The sequence below is a fragment of the Aureococcus anophagefferens genome (assembly GCF_000186865.1).
Source record: "Aureococcus anophagefferens unplaced genomic scaffold AURANscaffold_7, whole genome shotgun sequence".
In the NCBI taxonomy this organism is placed as follows: Eukaryota; class Pelagophyceae; order Pelagomonadales; family Pelagomonadaceae; genus Aureococcus; species Aureococcus anophagefferens.
In genome coordinates this window covers 2,119,149-2,136,744 of record NW_008705567.1, presented here as the reverse complement: position 1 = coordinate 2,136,744, position 17,596 = coordinate 2,119,149, and the positions used below count along the sequence as shown (strand labels likewise).

The 17,596-nt window shown below is 72.8% G+C and overlaps 2 protein-coding genes across 2 annotated transcripts; one reads left to right on the top strand and one right to left on the bottom strand.

Moving 5' to 3' along the window:
• Positions 1–634: 634 nt before the first annotated feature.
• Positions 635–12,755, bottom strand: AURANDRAFT_63725 (hypothetical protein; the record flags this gene model as incomplete). The annotated part of the gene is made up of 7 exons (XM_009037975.1): positions 635–2,578; positions 2,637–2,937; positions 3,274–4,893; positions 6,097–6,428; positions 7,153–9,186; positions 9,275–11,033; positions 11,110–12,755. The coding sequence occupies 7 exons, from the start codon at positions 12,753–12,755 to the stop codon at positions 635–637; spliced, it is 9,636 nt and encodes a 3,211-aa protein (XP_009036223.1).
• A 3,460-nt stretch (positions 12,756–16,215) lies between these two features.
• AURANDRAFT_25339 (hypothetical protein) lies at positions 16,216–17,481 on the top strand (the record flags this gene model as incomplete). Its single annotated transcript, XM_009037987.1, has 2 exons — positions 16,216–16,640; positions 16,812–17,481. Coding segments are annotated over 2 exons (1,095 nt in total), but the record flags the coding sequence as incomplete, so codon positions are not given.
• Between the last annotated feature and the right edge of the window lie 115 nt (positions 17,482–17,596).

Sequence of the window (17,596 nt, the reverse complement as noted above, 5' to 3'; positions counted from 1 at the left end):
GCGACGCGGCCCTCGAGCAGGTCCTCGAGTGGGCGACGCTCGACGACGCGGGCCGCCTGTCGCGGAAATCCGACTCGACGTTCGACGCGGACACGGCGTCGGAGTTCTCGGACTCGGAGCCCGCGAGCCCCGGCGACGCGCCGCCCCGGAGCCGGTCGAACTCGGCGCTGCCCCTCGTCGACGAGCTCGCGCGCGGCGGCGGCGTCGCCGAGGCGCGCGCCGCGGACCTCCACAAGCACGACCTCGGCCCCGCGCCGTCGCCCCGCGAGCGCAAGCCGTCGCTCCGCGCCGAGGACCACGGCGCCGTCCAGGACCTGCAGCAGCGCGTCGGCGACCACTACGACGTCGACGCCGCGGACGTCGCGCGCGAGGTCGCGGCGTCGTCGAAGCTCGAGGAGCAGGGCGGCGGCGTGCGCCTCGTGCGCGTCTCCGAGCCCATCATCTCCGCCGACATGGTCCGCCGCAAGTCCTCGGTGCAGCAGAGCGTCGACGGCTCCTCCTCCGACGGCAAGAGCCGCAAGGGCAGCGTGACGCTCGACGACCTCCCCCTCTGACGAGACCCCCAACCCCCCCCGACTGTAAATGAGAACTGTGCCCACGTGCGGGAGGCGGGGGGGAGCGCGGGCGCCCGGGCTCACGCGCCGAGCGCGGCCTTGACGCGCGGCGCGTCGTCGAGCATGGCCCAGTCGCTCGTGATCTCCTCGGCGTAGATGTGGCACGTGCCCAGGAGGTCGCCGGCGACGACGGCGGCCTTGAGCTCGTCGAAGGTCGACGGCCCCATCTGGGAGCCGTCGTTGTGCTGCCAGTACCACTCCGCGCGGAGCAGCGCGGGGTCCACGGGCGCCTTCTCCTCCTTGCGCTTCGGCGGCGGCGGCGGCGGCTTGGGCTTCTTCTTCTCCGGCACGGCGGCGCGGGCGACGCAGGCCTCCAGGAGGGCGATCCAGATCTGGAAGTAGCCCCGGTCCGTCGGGCCCACGTCCTTGGCGGACTCGTGGTCCAAGGTGCGGATCGGGTAGTCGCGCGTGCCCGCCGTCAGCACGAAGGTGAGGAGCGTGCTGTCCAAGACCTGGACCTTGGCGCCGCCGAGGGACACGCGGCCCTTGCAGGCGTCGTCCGTCGTCTCGCCCGGGTCCTCGAAGTAGAGGAGCTCGTAGTCGGCGCCGTCCTTCGTCTTCCGCAGCTCGCACCAGCGCTTCTTCCAGTTGCGCCTCCCGAAGAAGCCCGCGCGGCCCTTGCCGTCGGCGGCGCCCGCGCCGCCCTTCTTCCAGAGCCAGGACGCGAAGACGGCCTGGCCCGGCTCGCGCTCGAGGTTCTTGCCCGCGATCGCGAGCGCCGCGGCGCCGTCGGCGATCTTCCCGACGCTCTCGCGCAGGAACTTGCCCCGCTTGACGACGGCGGTCCAGTCGCCGTCGCAGAGCTGGAAGTCGCGGCAGCACCAGTCGCAGACGCGCTCCGACTTGCCGAAGCGGTCGCCCAGCGCGGTGAGGTCGAAGCGCGCCTTCGACGCGTCCGACGACACGCACTCGCCGTTGACGCGGCAGTGGTGGCGCCGGTTCAGGGCCGTGAACTTGGCCTTGGTCACGCAGCACTGGGGCGTGTCCTGCTCCCAGAGCGTCATCGCGACGCCGTCGTCCGCGGCCGCGCCGAGCTTCGCGCGCGCCTTCTCGCGCGTCGCCCGCAGCGCGGCCAGCCACTGGGCCTTCTCCGCGGGCGTGTCGCAGAGGATGATCATGGACTTGTCGCTGTTGAGCACGACGATGGCGTTCTTCAGCCCGTCCTTGTCCGCCTGGTCCTCGAACGACGTCGCGCCGTCCGCGAGGCGGATCTTCCGGTGGAGCTCGAGCGCGCCGGTGCGGCTCTTCGACTCCGTCGCGTAGAGCAGGTCGTCGCTCAGCAAAATCAGGCGGCAGGGCACCTGGGCGCCGCCGCGGCCGTGGACCTTCTTCGCGTCGCCGTCCTTCACCAACAGCCGCGTCGGCTCGTTCGGCCCCACGAGGCAGAGCTTGGGCGAGAACTTCTTCTGGACGTCGTAGAGCTTGGCCTTGGACTCCGTGATGCGGATCTGCTCGTTGTTCTGCTCCGCGACCTCCTTGACGGCGTCCATGCAGCTCTCGAGCTCGTCCATCCACTCGTCCTCGCCGAGCTTCCGCTTCACCTTGACGAGCTCGCGGAGCAGGAGCTCGTAGCGCGGGATGCGCTGCACGGGCATGATCATCAGGCTCCCGAGCTTCTGGTTCTTGAGCGACTCGCGCGTCCGCTCCTCGACGCCCTCGACGAACGCCGCGAAGCGCGGGTTCGCCTCGACCTCGGCGAGCGTCTGCCGCGCGGTGTCGTAGTCGCCGATGTACTTGCTGTAGATCTTCAGGGCGAAGGACATGTTCAGGAAGATGTCGCCCACGCGGTCCCGCGCCGACGCGTCGTCGCCCTCGACGCGGTCCCTCAGCTGCGCGAGCAGCTCGCGGTTCACGAGCAAAATGTCCTCGAGGTTGCTGAAGATCCGGTAGACCTTCTCCATGGGGATGATGGCCCCGCCCTCGGCGAAGACGCTGTCCGCCAGCGGGTGGTGGTACTCGGAGACCTACAATGACGCGTAAGAGGGGCCGCCCTCGACGCCTCCGGGACGCCGCGCTCGGGACCAGCGCGTCGAGGCACTGGACGTACCACGCCTCCGTGCTCACGATCTCCCCGAGGAGCCGCGTCTTGTTCTCCATGAGCTTCGCCCGCTTCGCCGCGTCGAGGATCGGCGGCGCCTCCCCGTCGCGCGGCGTCGCCCCGGCCGACGCCCGCCGCTCCATGGCTCGGATGCGCCGGCTCAGGTCGCAAAAGGCCGCCGAATTGACGAAGGACGGGTCGCCCGCCATCTCGTCCAGCGCGGCCGGCGCCCCCTCCAGCCACAGGGCCGCCATCGTCCGAGGGAATCCGGTCTCAGGGACGTTCCTGCGAGCTTCGGCGCGTCCAAGGCGTGTCGCGCGGCGTCCCGGACGCTCGGGCGTCGGTGGCGAGGCCGGGGCGCCGGTATCGAGGGCGTCGAAGACGTCGAGAAGTCGCCGCGGACGAGACGCTCAGCTAGAACGAGAGGGCTGCCCACATCTCGTGTGGCTGGGAAGAGAAGCCGGGCCCGGAAGAACGCGCGCTCGCCGGGGGTCCGATCGCCGCACGCCCCCCTGCGGAAGAGGCCGAGCCGGGCTACAACGAAGAGCGCGGCTGGGCGGGGGGCGGGCGGGCGAATTGGCGCCCCCTCAGGGGGGCGTGCGGCTGTGCCTGGAGAAGGACTCGTCCTGGTAGCCGCGCATGCGCTGCTGCTGCTGCGGCGGCGGGCCCGCGCTGTTGACGACGTGGATGCCGCCGCGGTTGCCGAGCCAGCCCTCGTCGCGCTGCCACTGGTCGAGGAGCTGCTGCTGCTGCTCGTTGAACCAGGTCGACGCCGTCGCGACGGAGAGGAGCATGCGGACGTCGATGGCGTAGTTCGACGGGTTGTCGGTCCAGCCGCGCTTCAGGTCCTCGTAGCAGGAGCCCACGCAGGAGAAGACGCGGTTCGGCGAGATCTCGCTGGGCCGGTCCTCGAGGTGGGCCGCGACGAGCTGCGCGAGCTTGACGACGCTGTTGCGGTCGTACTTGTACGCGCGGTCGAAGTGGTGCGCGCCGCCGCGGTCGTGGCGGCCGTCGTCGCGCGCCTTGTCGAGCTGGCCCTGGAAGTGCTTCTCGGCCCGCGCCAGGGCCTCCTCGGCGTCGGCCTGGCCCCGCCGCGACGCGTCCAGGTCCCGGTCCGCCATCTCGAGGCGGCCGTAGACGTGCGCGCGCTCCTCGCGCGCCTCGTGGAGCCGCTGCTCCGCGTCGTCGAGCTGGCGCTGCACGTGGAAGAGCTGCTCCGAGGCCTCCCGCGCGTCGCCGCGGGCGCGCTCGAGCTCCGCGCCGGACCGGTTCCGCTCGTCCGCGAGCTCGCCGCGCGCGGTCCGCGCGTCGTTCGCCGCGGCCTCGAGCTGGAACTCGAGGTGGCGCGTGCGCTCGCGCCCGCCGTGGAGCTCCTGCTCCAGGTCGCCGCGCTGGCGCTCGAGCTGCTGCTGGCGCTGGCCGAAGTCGTCGGCCATGGCCTTGCTATCGAGCGCGAGCTCGCTCAGCTGGCCCTGGAGCGCCTCGACGTGGCGCTGCGCCGCGGCCTCGCGCGCCTCGCGCTCCCCGAGCAGGCGCGTGTGGCTCTCGCTCAGCGCCGCGTGGGCCTCGCCGAGGCGCCGGTGCTCGCCCTCGACGGCGCCGAAGCGGCCCGACAGCGCCGCGAGCTGCGACTCGCGGTCCGCGGCGAGGGCCTGGAGCTCGTCGAGGCGGCTCCGCGCGTCGAAGGCCTGCTTCGCCAATTCCTGGTCGAAGTCGTAGGTCCGCCGCTTCAGCTCGCCCTCGAGGTGCGCCGCGCGCCGCGCCGCGTCCTGCCGCTCCGCGACGGCCTCCGCGAGCCTCGCCTCGCTCCGCGCCAGGGCGCCGTCGAGCTCGCGGATCTTCAGGTCCCGGGGCGACCCGAGCTTCCGCGCGCACCGCGCCTCGTGGCTCAGCGCGTCGCCGAGGTTGCCCGTCCACTTGCACTCTCCGCGCTCCGCGTAGCAGCACCGGACCTTGATGGCGCCCCAGATGCGCCGCACGATGGGGTTCGCCTCCTTGACGAGGCGCAGCTGGCCGTGGCTCAAAGCCTTGCGGTCCTGGGGGCAGACGGCCTGGCGCCGCAGCGAACTCCGGATGCACTCGCGGCAGTAGATGTGGCCGCAGGGCGTCTGCACGGCGTCGTCGGACACGACGCCGAGGCAGATCGTGCAGAGCAGGTCGTAGGGCACGGCGTCGGGCTCGATGCACCGCTCCGTGGGGATGCCCATGGACCCCTCGCCGCGCATCTCGACGCCGATGGTGCTCGGGCAGCATTCGGGGAGCGACATGGGCCGATCGACCGCGTCGGCGCGTCGCGTTTTTTTCCGGCGCCGGCCCCCGGACCCGACGGAGCGCGGCCAGAGACGGTCCGCGGGCCGCGCGTCCCGCGGATGGGACCCCAGGCACGCGGCCGAAGGCGGCGTCCAGAGAGCCTCTCCCTACGCAGAGCCCGTAACGCGTAATTGTCGCATGTTGCAGTCGGGCTGTTCATGCACAATGAAGGTGGTGGTGCAGCCCCATAATATTATGGGCTGTCCACTTCTCACGATGGTGGCCTGCCTGCTCCCGGCGATCCTGGCCCTGGACCGCCCACCGGCGGCCATCGACGCGAGCGGGACCTACATCGTCCAGCTCTGCGCCGACGCCGACGAGGCCGCCGTCCGGCGCCATCTCTCGCGCGCGCACGGCCTGGAGCGCTCGCCGCAGCGGCGCCTGCGCGCCGGGGGCGCCGGCCGCCTCAGCCGGCACGTGCACGCCGCCGTCGGGCGGCCCGGGCGGCGGAGCCTCGTCGTCGGCGGCCTCGACGCCGCCGAGGCCGGCGCCGTCGCGGCGGCGCGGGGCGTCTGCCGCGTCGAGGCCGACGCGCCCGTGCGCAAGGCCGCGACGAACTGGGGCCTGGAGGCCATCGCCGGCGAAACGACGCCCCTCGCCGTCGCGGGCGCCGGCGCGACCATCGTCGTCGTGGACACGGGCCTCGACGCCGCGCACTGCGAGTTCGACGGCGACCGGACCGTCGAGAACGCGTTCAACCAGTGGCGCGACGGGTCCCTGGGGACGAACGTCGACGGCGACGGCCACGGCACGCACGTCGCGGCGCTCGCCGCCGGCCGGAGCGTCGGCGTCGCGAGCGGCGCGGACGTCCTGGGCGTGAAGACGCTCAGCGACGACGGCGCCGGCACCGTCGCGCTCTTGGTGGAGGCGCTGGACTGGGTCGTCCGGTGGCACGAGGCCCAGGCCGCGCCGCGCAGAACGACCATCGTCAACCTGTCGCTCGAGGCGGACATCGCCTGCGGCGGGCCCTGCGAATCGAGCTCGCTCTACCGCGCGCTCGAGGATTGCCGGGACGCGGGCGTCGTCGCCGTCGTCGCCGCGGGCAACGCGGGCGAGGACGCCTGCGCCTACGCGACGTCGGCGGCGGGGGCGCTCGACGGCGTCATCGTCGTGTCGTCCCACGACGACGAGGACCGCGTGGACCCGGGCGACGCGAACACGGGCCCGTGCGTCGACGTCTTCGCGCCGGGCGAGGACCTGCGCTCCGCGGACGGCGGCACGGGCTGCGGCTTCACGCTCGAGTCGGGCACGTCCCAGGCCGCGCCGCTCGCCGCCGGCGTCGCCGCGCAAATTTTGGAATCCGGGCCGTTCCGGTCGCCCGCGGACGTCGAGGCGCTCGTCGCCGCCGCCGCGGACGGCGGCGCGCTCCGGGGCGTGCCCGCGGACACGCCGAACCTCGCGCTCCGCGCGCTCGCGGCGCCCGCGCCGACGCGCGCGCCGACGGCCGCGCCGACGGCCCCGCGGACCTGCGTCGATCGCGACGGCTGGTCGAAGAAGGGCGCGCCGTCGAAGGGCTGCGCGTGGGTTGCCGCTTTTCCCGGCGACCGCTGCGCCGTCAAGGGCGACGCGAGCTACGCGTGGCAGAGCTGCCCGGCGACGTGCGGCACCTGCGCCTACGACTGCGCCGACGCGGGCGACTCCCCGACCTGGCACAAGCGGGGCGACGAGGCCAAGGGCTGCGCCTGGGTCGCGAACTACTTCTACAACCGCGCGGCCGTCGTCGGCGCCGACGGCGCGCTGGCCTACGAGCGCTGCCCCGCGGCGACGCGGCGCTGCGCCTACGGCGGCTGCGGCGACGACAGCGCGTCGTGGCGCAAGGCGGGCCAGCCGTGGAAGGACTGCGCGTGGGCCGCGGCCGCGGCGAGCCGCTGCGCCGCCGTCGGCGACGACGGGACCTACGGCTTCGAGGCCTGCCCCGCGGCGTGCCTCGCGTGCGCCGCGCGCTACGAGACCTGCGGCGACGCCGAGAGCTGGCACAAGAAGAGCGCCCCGGGCAAGGACTGCGCCTGGGTCGCGCGCGACGCGGGCCCGCGCTGCGCGGCCAAGGGCGGCGACGGCGCGTGGGCCTGGCAGTCGTGCCCGGACGCCTGCGGGATCTGTCCGTAGCGCCCGTTAGGTCGCGTCCCCCCGGAGGTCGGCGCGCGCGATGGGCGCGAGGCAGAGGAGCCAGCGCGGGTAGAAGAAGTCGACGTCCGTGCCCGCGTAGTTGATGACCATGGGCAGCCAGAGCTTCTCGATGTTGAGGATGATGCGCGACTTCTCGAAGAGGACCTCGACGAAGGCCGCCTGGCGCACCTGCTCGAAGGCCGAGTTCATGATGGCGATGAGCAGGTTCAGCAGCAGCAGCGCGACGGCGAACATGAAGCACTCGAAGATGACGACGATCTCGCGGTTCGTCCGCCGTACCGTGTTCGTCTGGTAGAGCCCCGAGTCGATGAGGTCGATGGCCTGGTCGAAGGTCGGCGGCTGGTTGTAGAGCAGGGAGAAGGACACCCAGAAGCCCAACAGCAGGATCGACACGACGATCATGAAGTGGCGGATCTCGTAGCCAATTTTCACGATCATGCGCACGAGCGCGCCGAGGTCGTCGAAGACGCGCGCGAAGGAGATGATCTTGAACGTGAAGGCGAGCAAATTTAAGCAGCAGAACACGCTCAGCACGTCCAGCGCGCCGACGTCGAAGGCCAGAACGCCGTCGACGACGAGCTGGAGCGCGTAGCAGAACAGATCCAGCGCCTTCCACGCGCTGTGCGCGCCGCCCCCAAAGTACTCCCGCTGGCCCTCGATCAAGATCTGGCTCAGCTCGATGCACAGGAAGCCCAGCGACAGCAGCGCGGCGAAGACGAGCGTCAGCAGCTCGCCGACGCCGCGCGGCGACCCCCCGGCCGGGTTCCGGATCGTCGTCCGGTCCCGTTTGTGGTCGAAAACCGCGAAGTAGAGGCCGCAGACCACGCTGAGGTGGAGCACGCAGAGGGCGAACTGGGACAGGAAGATGGCCTTGGCGAACGCGTCCCACTTGAACTGGATGATCGACTGCACGAGGACGGAGTTGTACGCGCGGTAGACGCCCTGCTGCGCGGACGCGCGCGCGACGATGGCCAGGAAGGAGTCGGGCTCGGGCATGCCCCGGGCGAAGGTGCCGCAGATGGACTCGAAGGGCGCCCGCAGCGCCGCGACCTCCGTCTTCTTCAGGTCCGCGAACGCGAAGCCCTCGCGGTAGCGGTCCGCGCGGTCCGCGATCATGAGGCGCCAGGCCTCGTTGCCCGGCGTCTCCAGCGCGCTCGTCGCCGGGTGGGCGTCCTGGGCGAAGCCCGGCAGGGAGAAGCGGGACCGCTGCGTGACGAAGAGGTTCACGCGCGTCGCGTCGAGCGCCTTCTGCGAGATGCCGCTCCACCGCTTCCGCATCATCGTCGGCTGCCGCTCGGGGGCCGCGGGCGCCTTGCCCGTCGGCGACGTCATGCCGAAGGCCTGGTCCGTCTGCTGGATGGAGCTGACGCGCGCGGCCTTCTTCCGCGCGCCCGTCGACCGCTCGGACCGCTCCGACTTGCGGAGCAGCGGGTCCCAGAACTTGGCCGGCGACCGCTCGGACGAGCCCGCGGTGATCAGGTTCGTCGACGACGGCAGGAGCGCGATGTTGCGGCCCATGGGCGCCAGGGCGTGGTCCTGGATCATCGTCAGGTCCGTGAGGAACGCGACGAGGATGTCCGGGTACTTCTCCGCGAGCTCGCCGAGCGCGGACGTCGTCGCCGTGCCGCCGAGGGGGAACTGCGCCGCCGACGCCTGGATGCTGTCGAGGAGGCGCCGCACGACCGTGCGCCGCTCGTTGCGCAGCGCGACGGCGAGCGCGTTCATGCCGTTGCCGTCGCCGAGCGCCGCGCCGACGACGCACCGCGCGCCCAGGAGCCGCTCGACGACGGCCGCGGACTTCTTCCGCACGGCGTACTGGAGGAGCGTCTCGCCGGAGAACCCCCGCGCGTTCACCACCGACGGGTGGGCGCAGAGGATGGCGCCGAGCGCGCGGTCGTGGTCCAGCGCGGCCTGCGCCATCTCGTAGCTCGGCCGGTCCGCGTAGGACGGCGCGTTCGTGCCCGTGCCGTAGGTCGAGAACAGCGTGCCGCTGCAGTAGGCCAGGCCGTGGCGGCTCAGCGACACGCCGTGCGTCGACGTGTGCCGCCGCAGCGCGAGCGCGAGCCGCGGCGCCGCCGCGCCGACGTCCGCCCAGACCTACCACGCATGACGGTAACGATGTTTCATCTTTTCCCCAGCCGAAATCTCTCGAAACTCGTCACGGCCACGGGACGCTGGCCAAGACCTCGACGCACGGCTGCTCGGACGCGACGGCTAATAGCGACGGCGCGCAGGGGCTGAACTCGATGAACTGGACGAGGCCCTCCTGGGAGATGGTCGACAGCCGCGCGTAGGGCGCCCGCGCGGCGAAGACGACGACCTGGCAGTTGACGCAGCCCACGGCGACGTGGCGGTCGTCGTGCGACGCCGCGACCGCGTAGACGAACGCGTCCAACAGCCAGGCGTGGGCCGGGTCGCCGAGGTCGCCCCCGGCGCCCGCGACGGCGTAGAGCGCCACGCGCTTGTCCCGGCCGCCGACGAGGAGCCCGCCGCCGTCGGACGAGAGCGCGACGGAGTAGACGCGGTCGCCGCGCCTCGCGTGGTGCGTCTCCCGGTACGTGTTCGCGTCGACGACGTAGGCGTAGGCGTCCCAGTGGCCGATGGCGAGCCGCGACCCGTCGCCGGCCCAGGACAGGGCCCAGGTGAAGGGCGCGCCCCTGCCGCGCCACGTCGTCTTCTGCCACAAGATCGCGCCGTCGGCCGCGCGGTAGACGCAGACGCCGTTGCTGTAGTCGCCGGCGGCGACGGCCTCCCCGCTCGGGGCGCAGCGCACGATCCAGACCTTGGACTTGTGCAGCGCCACCCAGGCGGGGGCGCCCAGGGGGTGGTCGCCCTCGAGCTTGAAGCACCGCGTCGCGCAGTCGTCGCCGCCGACGGCGAGGATCGTCCCTTCGCGGTCGAGGGACACGGACCGCACCATCTTCGACCCCTCGGCGACGTGGCAGTGCGCGCCGACGCGCGTGTGGCGCACGTGGAACTTCGCGTCGAAGCCCCCGAAGGCGACCTTGTAGCCCGCGCGGCCCAGCGCGACGCAACGCACGCGGTCGTCCGCGACCTCGCCGTAGAGCGTCGCGCCCGTGTTCACGTCGCAGAGCGTGACGCGCATGGACGCGCCCGCGAAGAGGATCTCGTCGCCGCTGTGGCTCAGCGCGCAGCTGTAGAGCAGGTCGCCGTCGACCTCCTGGAAGACCGCGCACCGCTCGAACAGATCGAAGACGACGACCTTGCCGCGCGAATCGCAGGCCGCGACTCGCGTCCCGCCGCCGGAAATCGCCACGCCGTTGACCGTCTGCTCGAAGGGCATCGTCAGCTCGCGGCGCGCGAAGCGGACGACGCGGGTGCCGTTCTCCTCCACCACCGACCGCACCACGTCCGGCGTGCCGGGCGCCACCTCCGTCGCGTTCAGATCGTAGGACCAGAGCACGGCCTGCTGGGCCTCGCCGCCCATCATCATCAGCTTCAGCGTCTCGCGCCGCATGTCCGCGATGCCCCGCACGCGGAACGTGCAGGGCATGCGGTCCCGCTCCCCGAACGGCGCGCCCGTCTTGTTCGAGATGCGCCGCAGCGGTTTCCGAGGCGCCCGCAGGCTCTTCGCGGGGGTCGGCAGCCCGTCGCCCGGCGCCGCGTCCCGCAGGCGCGCGTAGGCGTCCTCGGCCTCCGTCCAGACGTCCTCGCGGTCCACGTCGCGGACGACGTCGCCGCCCGGGAGCTCGACGTCGTAGCGGAGCTTGCCGCGGTAGTCGCTGGACGCCATCTTGCGGATGATGCGCCCCGCGCGGACGACGCGGACGAGGCGGACGAGCCGCACGAGGCGCACGGCCTTGGCGAAGCCCTCGGCGCCGCTCAGATTCGACCCGACGGCGCCCGCCAACAACACGACGTCGATGAGCACGACGATGAAATCGACGACGCAGAAGGGGTCGCCGAAGAAGGTGCGCAGGTGCCTACCGAGCACGACGGTGACGATGTCTCATCGTTTCCCCACCCGAGATCTCTCGAACATCGTCACGGCCGCAGGACGCTGGCAGGTGCCGGTAGACCTGGAGGTGGCACGCGATCCTCGCCCCCAATTCGACGACGAAGAGGCACGTGATCCACGTGTCGACCCGGGACGCCGCGCGCGCGTCGATGCGCACCTTCGCGACCGTGAGCGAGCTCAAGAGCACGGAGATGAGGACGAGCGTGAGCATGACGCACAGGACGGGCACGGACTCCAACTGCACGAGCAGAATGTCCGCGACGCGCGTCGTCTTGATCTTGCTGATGCGCAGCGTGCAGCCCTGGACGAGCGCGGTCGTCGAAGACGCGGCCGTCGACGCGCTCGCCGGCGACCGGTGCAGCGACTCGAGCTCCGCCAGGTCGCCGAGGCCGCGGGGCGTCGACGGCCGGTCCGAACTCGGCCGGAGCCGCGTTTCCTCGTCCACGTTCTTCGTCGAGAAGGAGCGCGCGAAGAGCTTCGACGGCGACTCGTGCGTCGTTCCGTGCTCCTCGACACACTTCGCCGTCACGCGCAGCGACGCGCCGCCGTCGAGCTCGATGACGTGGACGATGGAGCGCGCCATGGACACGGCCCAGAGGATGCCGTCCGCGGGGAACACGAACTTGGGCTCCTTCGTCGCGAGCGAAAAGATCGTCAGTTCGCACTCCGCGGCGACGGCGACCTCGCCGTCGGACTCGTTCAGCGCGATGGCGTTGACGTTCTGGCCGAGCTCCCACGTCGCCGACGACGCCTTGCAGCCCTTGGGCGACGTCGAGAACGCGTGGGGCGGCTCGCCGGGGTCCTCGCCGGGCGGCGGCGCGGCCTTGAGGACGTCCTCGACGAAGTCGACGCGGCCGCCGAAGCAGCCCGACGCGACGCCCCTGACGCCGAGGGAGATGGCGCCGACCATGTTCGGCAGGCGCCGCTCGAGCAGCCTCCGCTCGACGCGCTCCGAGAGGTCGTAGACGACGAGCACGGAGTCGATGCCGCCGCAGCCGACGCGCGACGCGTCGGGCGAGAACGCCAGCGTCGTCACCGTGTTCGACCGCGGCACGGAGAGCCGCGACGGGCCGGGCCCGGCGACGGCGTCGCGGCTCTCGAAGAACGCGCAGACGTCGCGGACGCGCGTGTGGTCGAAGGAGTTGTCCAGCAGGTCGTGGAGCGCGTCGAGCTCCGCGTCCTGCAGCTTCACGTCCAGGTCCTGCGTGCAGAACTCGCCCATCTCCTCCGCCTGGACGAGGCCGTCGCCGTTCGTGTCGAGGCGGTCGAGGTACCGCGTCGCCTCGTCGTCGATCTCGAGCTCCGCCTTGTTGCGCAGCAGGTGGGCGAGGTCCACGGGGCTGTACGTCGCGCGCTGCATCGTCGCCGCCGCCGCCGCGTCCTTGGACAGCGACGACGTCCGCGACAGCGTCCTGAGCTCGCCGCCGTCCGTGACGCGGCGCGCGACGGGCGGCCCGGCGTCCGGCTCCTCCGGCGGCGCGGGCGGTGCCTCCGGCGGCGGCGGCGGCAATTCCTCCGGCGGCGCCGGCGGCGGCGCCAGCGCCGCCCGCAGGACGTCGCGAGCCGCGTCGTCCGCGCCTTCGAGGCCGCGCCGCAGCGCCGCGACGGCGCCGTCGCTCGTCGCGATCTGCGACAGGAGCGTCGCGATGGCGACGCACTGCGCGTCGACGAGCTCCTGCGGCGCCATCGCCGCAGCAGTCGGGGGCCGTCGCGGGCGTCGGCCGCCGCTGCGGTCGCCGGCGCGCGCCGGCCCCACCCTGTCTGGGAATGCGGGGCAGCCTCTCTGCGGCTCAACTAATTTGCTTGATGGGAAACTTGACGTTGTTGCAGGCCGAGCCGATGAGGAGCGCTGATGGCAGCGACGAGCTCGATGATGACAACAGCGATGCGCAGCGCGACGACGACGCAGACGACGCCAGCGACAACAGCGATGCGCACGACGACGACGCCAGCGACGCCGACGCCGACGCGCCAAAGCTCACGCTGAAGGAGCGCGTCCACTACTTCGTCGCGACGCGCGTCAGCGGCGCCGCCGTCGCCAAGGTCGCGTTCGTCGTCTCGTTGTGCTGGCTCGCCGCGCTCCCGAGCGTGTCCGTCGTCACGACGGAGGCCAAGATGCGCGGCACGTACTTCGACGAGACGACGCTGTCGCCGATGGCGTCGAAGAGCACGCTCCACGCGTCCGGGACCTTCGACGCCGAGGCCGCCGCGGCGGGGCGGCGGCTGCGCGGCGGCGCGACGTTCTGCGACGAGCTCGGCGTCGCCTGCGAAACGTTCGCGAACGCGAGCCACGGCGTCGTCCGCCCGTCGAGCGGCGCCGCGGCGGCGGAGGCGCTGGTCGTCGCGGCCGCCAACGACGCGAGCGCGCCGCTCGTGCTGGGCATCGCCAAACACCTCGGCGAGGTGCCCTGGCTCGCGAAGAACGTCGTCGCCGTCGCCGCGGCCGACGGCGACGCGCTGCGCGCGTGGGCCCGGCGCTACGTCCGCGGGTCGGAACCCATGGCCCGCGGCGGCGCGCTGCGCGCGGCGCTCGTCGTCGACGTCGCCGAGGGCGCGCCCTTCGGCGGCGTGCGCGTGCGGACCCACGGCTTCGACGGCGAGCTGCCGAACCTGGACTTCGCGCATCTGGTCGCGACGGCGTTCCCGGGCCTCGCGCGCGTCGACGCGTGCCTCCCCGGCCGGCCCTGCGAGTTCGCGGCGCGGGACTACGTCGGCCGGGCCGGGGGCCTCGCGCGCTGGGCCGGGGGCCTCGCGCTCGGCGCGTCGGGGCCGCACGCGGGCTTCCTGCGGCTCGGCGTCGACGCCGCGACGATCGAGGGCGCGCGCGCGTCCAAGAGCGCGCCCAAGACCATGGACCTCGCGCGCGTCGGCGTCGGCGTCGACCTCGTGCTCCGCAGTTTGAACACCGTGGAGCACGAGCTCCACCACGGCTACTTCCAGTACCTGCAGCCGGACGCGCGGTCGTTCGCGTCGTTCGACGAGGTCGCGGGGCCCCTCATGCTCTCGATCCTGCCGCTGGGCATCCTCGGCGCGCTGGCGCTGACGGATCTCGCGTTGGACGGCATTCTGGACGCGGGCGTCGACGTCCTGGGCGACGCGGCGCTGGACGCCGCGGGGCTTCTCGTCGCGCCCGTCGCGGGCGGATTCGCGCTCCTGCGCGCGCTGCTCGTCGCCGGACCGGCCGCCGCGCTCCTCGCCCTCGCCCTGACCTACGCGGCCACGTGCGCCGTCTACGCCGCGACGCGCGGCCGCCGGCCCTTCGCGGTCGCGGCGCTCCGCCTCTACGCGGCCTACTGCCACGCGCCGCTCGTCCTCGGCCACCCGTGCCTGCTCCTCTTCGCCTCGCCGCCGCTGACGGCGCTCCTCGCGGCCCTCGCGCCGCTCCGCGACGCGGACACGCCGAAGCTCCGCCGCGGCGTCGCGCTCGCGCTGTGGCTCGCGGCGTCGCCGCCGGCCGTCGCCGCGGCCGTCGCCGCGGCCGCGCCCGCGGAGGACGCGGGCGCCTGGCACCCGGCGCTCCGCCGCCTCCGCGCGGACAGCCTCGCCCTCGGCGCGCCCGACCGGAAGCTCCTCTACGTGGCCCTGGCCTACGTCCCCGCGCACGCGGCCGCGGCCGCGGTCCTCTTCTTCGGCGCGCCGCGCCGCGCCCAAACTAATAGTTAATGCCACAAATACTCCTCCGCGGAGCGTATGCGTCCCCCGGCGCCCAGCCGGCAAATCCACCGGCGCGTTAGCTGCTCCGCGAAGACCCCTTGGCTTTTGGCGGGGCAGCCTTGGTTTGCACTGCTGTATTCACTCTCCCGGTATCCGCAGCCAGGCCCGCCGGGCCACTCAGGCTGCCCGAGCTGTGAAGGGCTGGAACAGTGCGGAGGCCAGCCGCGGGTTGCGACCGCACAACCATGTTCGGCCGCGCGAACACGTTCCATGCGAGCCACATCCAGGCGCGTGACCCGGGGGCCGCACCCGGGGCCGCGGGCGCCCGCCCGCCCGCCGTCCGCGGCAGCCCTCCCCCCCGACGTTCGGGGCGGGGGCCGAGCGTCGCGCCGCCGCAGGTCTACACGCCGCAGACCGTGAGCTTCGAGGTGACCCTCAAGAAGGGCATGAGCACGTCGAAGCGCACGCTCGTCGTCGAGCTCCACAAGCACGTCGTCACGCAGCTCATGGGCACGTCCGGCGCGGAGCGCAAGGTGAACCCGTGCCGCGAGTACGCGCGCATGAAGCGCAAGGGCGCGGAGATGGAGGTCATCCTCGACGACGGCCACGGCCACCGGCGCAAGAAGTACGTAACCTTCCGGAGCGCGCAGGAGGCGCTCTCGTTCGAGCAGCTGCTCACGCTCGACAACGCCGTCGGCGACCAGCTCCAGTACATCTTCAACCTGCTGGACAAGGACTGCAGCGGGCGCATCTCCGCCGAGGATTTACGGCTGTCGCTGACGGCCGAGGGCATGGACGCGTCCGCGGGCACCGTCGCGGCGATGATCGACCTCGTCGGCGACGGCTCCGACAGCCTGCACTACGCGACCTTCTTCCAGCTCTTTTTAGGCGTCGACGGCGACGAGCTCCGGAGCGAGCGCCAGTGCCTGCTGCGCTGGCTCGGCGCGGCGCGCCAGGCCGCGCGCGGCGCGGACGCGGCCGCGGCGGCGGCCGCGACGACGGCGTCGCACGTCGCGTTCCTGCCCGGCGAGGACGTGGCCCACATCGTCGAGCACGTCAAGTACGCGTTGAACACGACGGAGCACATGGGCAAGGACTACGAGCTCGTCGGGGTCATGTACGTGACGAACTACCGTTTGAAGCTCGTCGCGTACGAGAGCACGCTCCGGACGCGGGGGCTCCACGGCCGCGCGGTGCGGGGCCACGGCGCCGGCGGCCTGGGCCTGCCCGAGGCCGTCTTCGAGGAGCTGAGCTTCCCCCACGGCGCGACGTACCGCGTCGAGTACCGCGACGGCGCGCGCGACATGCGCGTCGTCGACCGCGCGGGGCGGTCCGCGCGGCTCCGGTTCGAGGCCGACGCGGCCTTTGTGGACACGCTGAAGCGCTGCGTCGAGGACTTCGCCTTCCCGGCGACGCACGAGGACCTGCGGGCGAACACGGCGCGGCTCGAGAAGACGTTCGCGTTCGCCTACAAGCTCCACGACGCGTTCCTCATGGCCGCGGCGGCGCGCGCGCCGGCGGCCGAGGCGCAAAGCCCGCCGCCGCCCCGGGCCTTCGACGACGGCTGGGACGTCTACGCGCCCGCGCGCGAGTTCGCGCGCCTCGGCTTCGTCCGCGCCGACGGGTCGGCGACGGCGGACTGGCGCCTCTGGCACGACTCCTACGACCTCAGCGACACCTACCCCATGGAGTTCGTCGTGCCCGCGCGCCTCGGCGACGACCTCGTGCGCGAGGCCGCGGCCTACCGGTCGAAGAAGCGCGTGCCCGCGGCTGTCTGGCGGTCGCCGCGCACGGGCGCGGTGCTCTGCCGGAGCTCGCAGCCCATGGCCGGCGTCGCCTACAAGAGCTCGCGGGCGGACCAGCTGCTCCTGAACCTCTACCGCTGCCGCGGCGCCGAGGGCAGCCTCGACGCGGCGCGGTCCGCGAGCGACCCCGCGGCGCCCGCGCCGCGCGCGTCGACGGTGCCCCTCAGCGACAACCCCATGGGCATGCCCCGGCGGCCCGGCGCCGCGCCGCCGCCGCTGCCGCAGGGCCTGCCGCCGCCGCCGCCGCAGCCGCCGCCGCCGCAGCCGCCGGGCGGCGCGCCGAGGACGCCCGGCGGCGGCGATCTGCCCATCCACATCGTCGACTGCCGCGGCCGCGCGGCGGCGCTGGGCAACCGCGCCCAGGGCAAGGGCACGGAGGCCGTCGGCGACTACGAGAACGCGACCCTCAAATACTGCGACATCGGCAACATCCACACGATGCGCGAGAGCCAGCAGCAGCTCGTCGCGCTCCTCGGCGCGCCCGACGACGAGAGCGTGCTCTACCACAGCGCCCTCGAGGCGACGGGCTGGCTCAAGCACCTGGCCCTCGTGCTCAAGGCGTCGATCCACGTCGCGCGGCGTTTGGAGGACGAGGGCGCGTCCGTGCTCGTGCACTGCTCGGACGGCTGGGACCGCACGGCGCAGGTCTGCGCGACGGCGCAGCTGCTGCTGGACCCCTACTACCGCACGGTCGAGGGCTTCGCCGTGCTCGTGGAGAAGGAGTGGTGCGCCTTCGGCCACAAGTTCGCGGAGCGTCTGGGGGTCGCGCGGCGCGAGGCGCTCAAGCCGAACGAGCGGTCCCCGGTCTTCGTCCAGTGGCTCGAGTGCGTCGCCTGGGTGCTCAGGCAGTTCCCGCGGGCCTTCGAGTTCAGCGAGGCGCTCCTCGTCTTCGTCGCCGACGGCGCGGCGAGCGGCCTCTTCGGCACGTTCCTCGGCGACACGGAGCGCGACCGCAAGTGGGTCATGCGGTGCCCGAAGCGGACGGTGAGCCTCTGGACCTACGTCCTCAACGCGCCGGCGAAGCCCCACTACCTCAACGCGACGTACCAGGCCTTCCACGGGCCCCTCT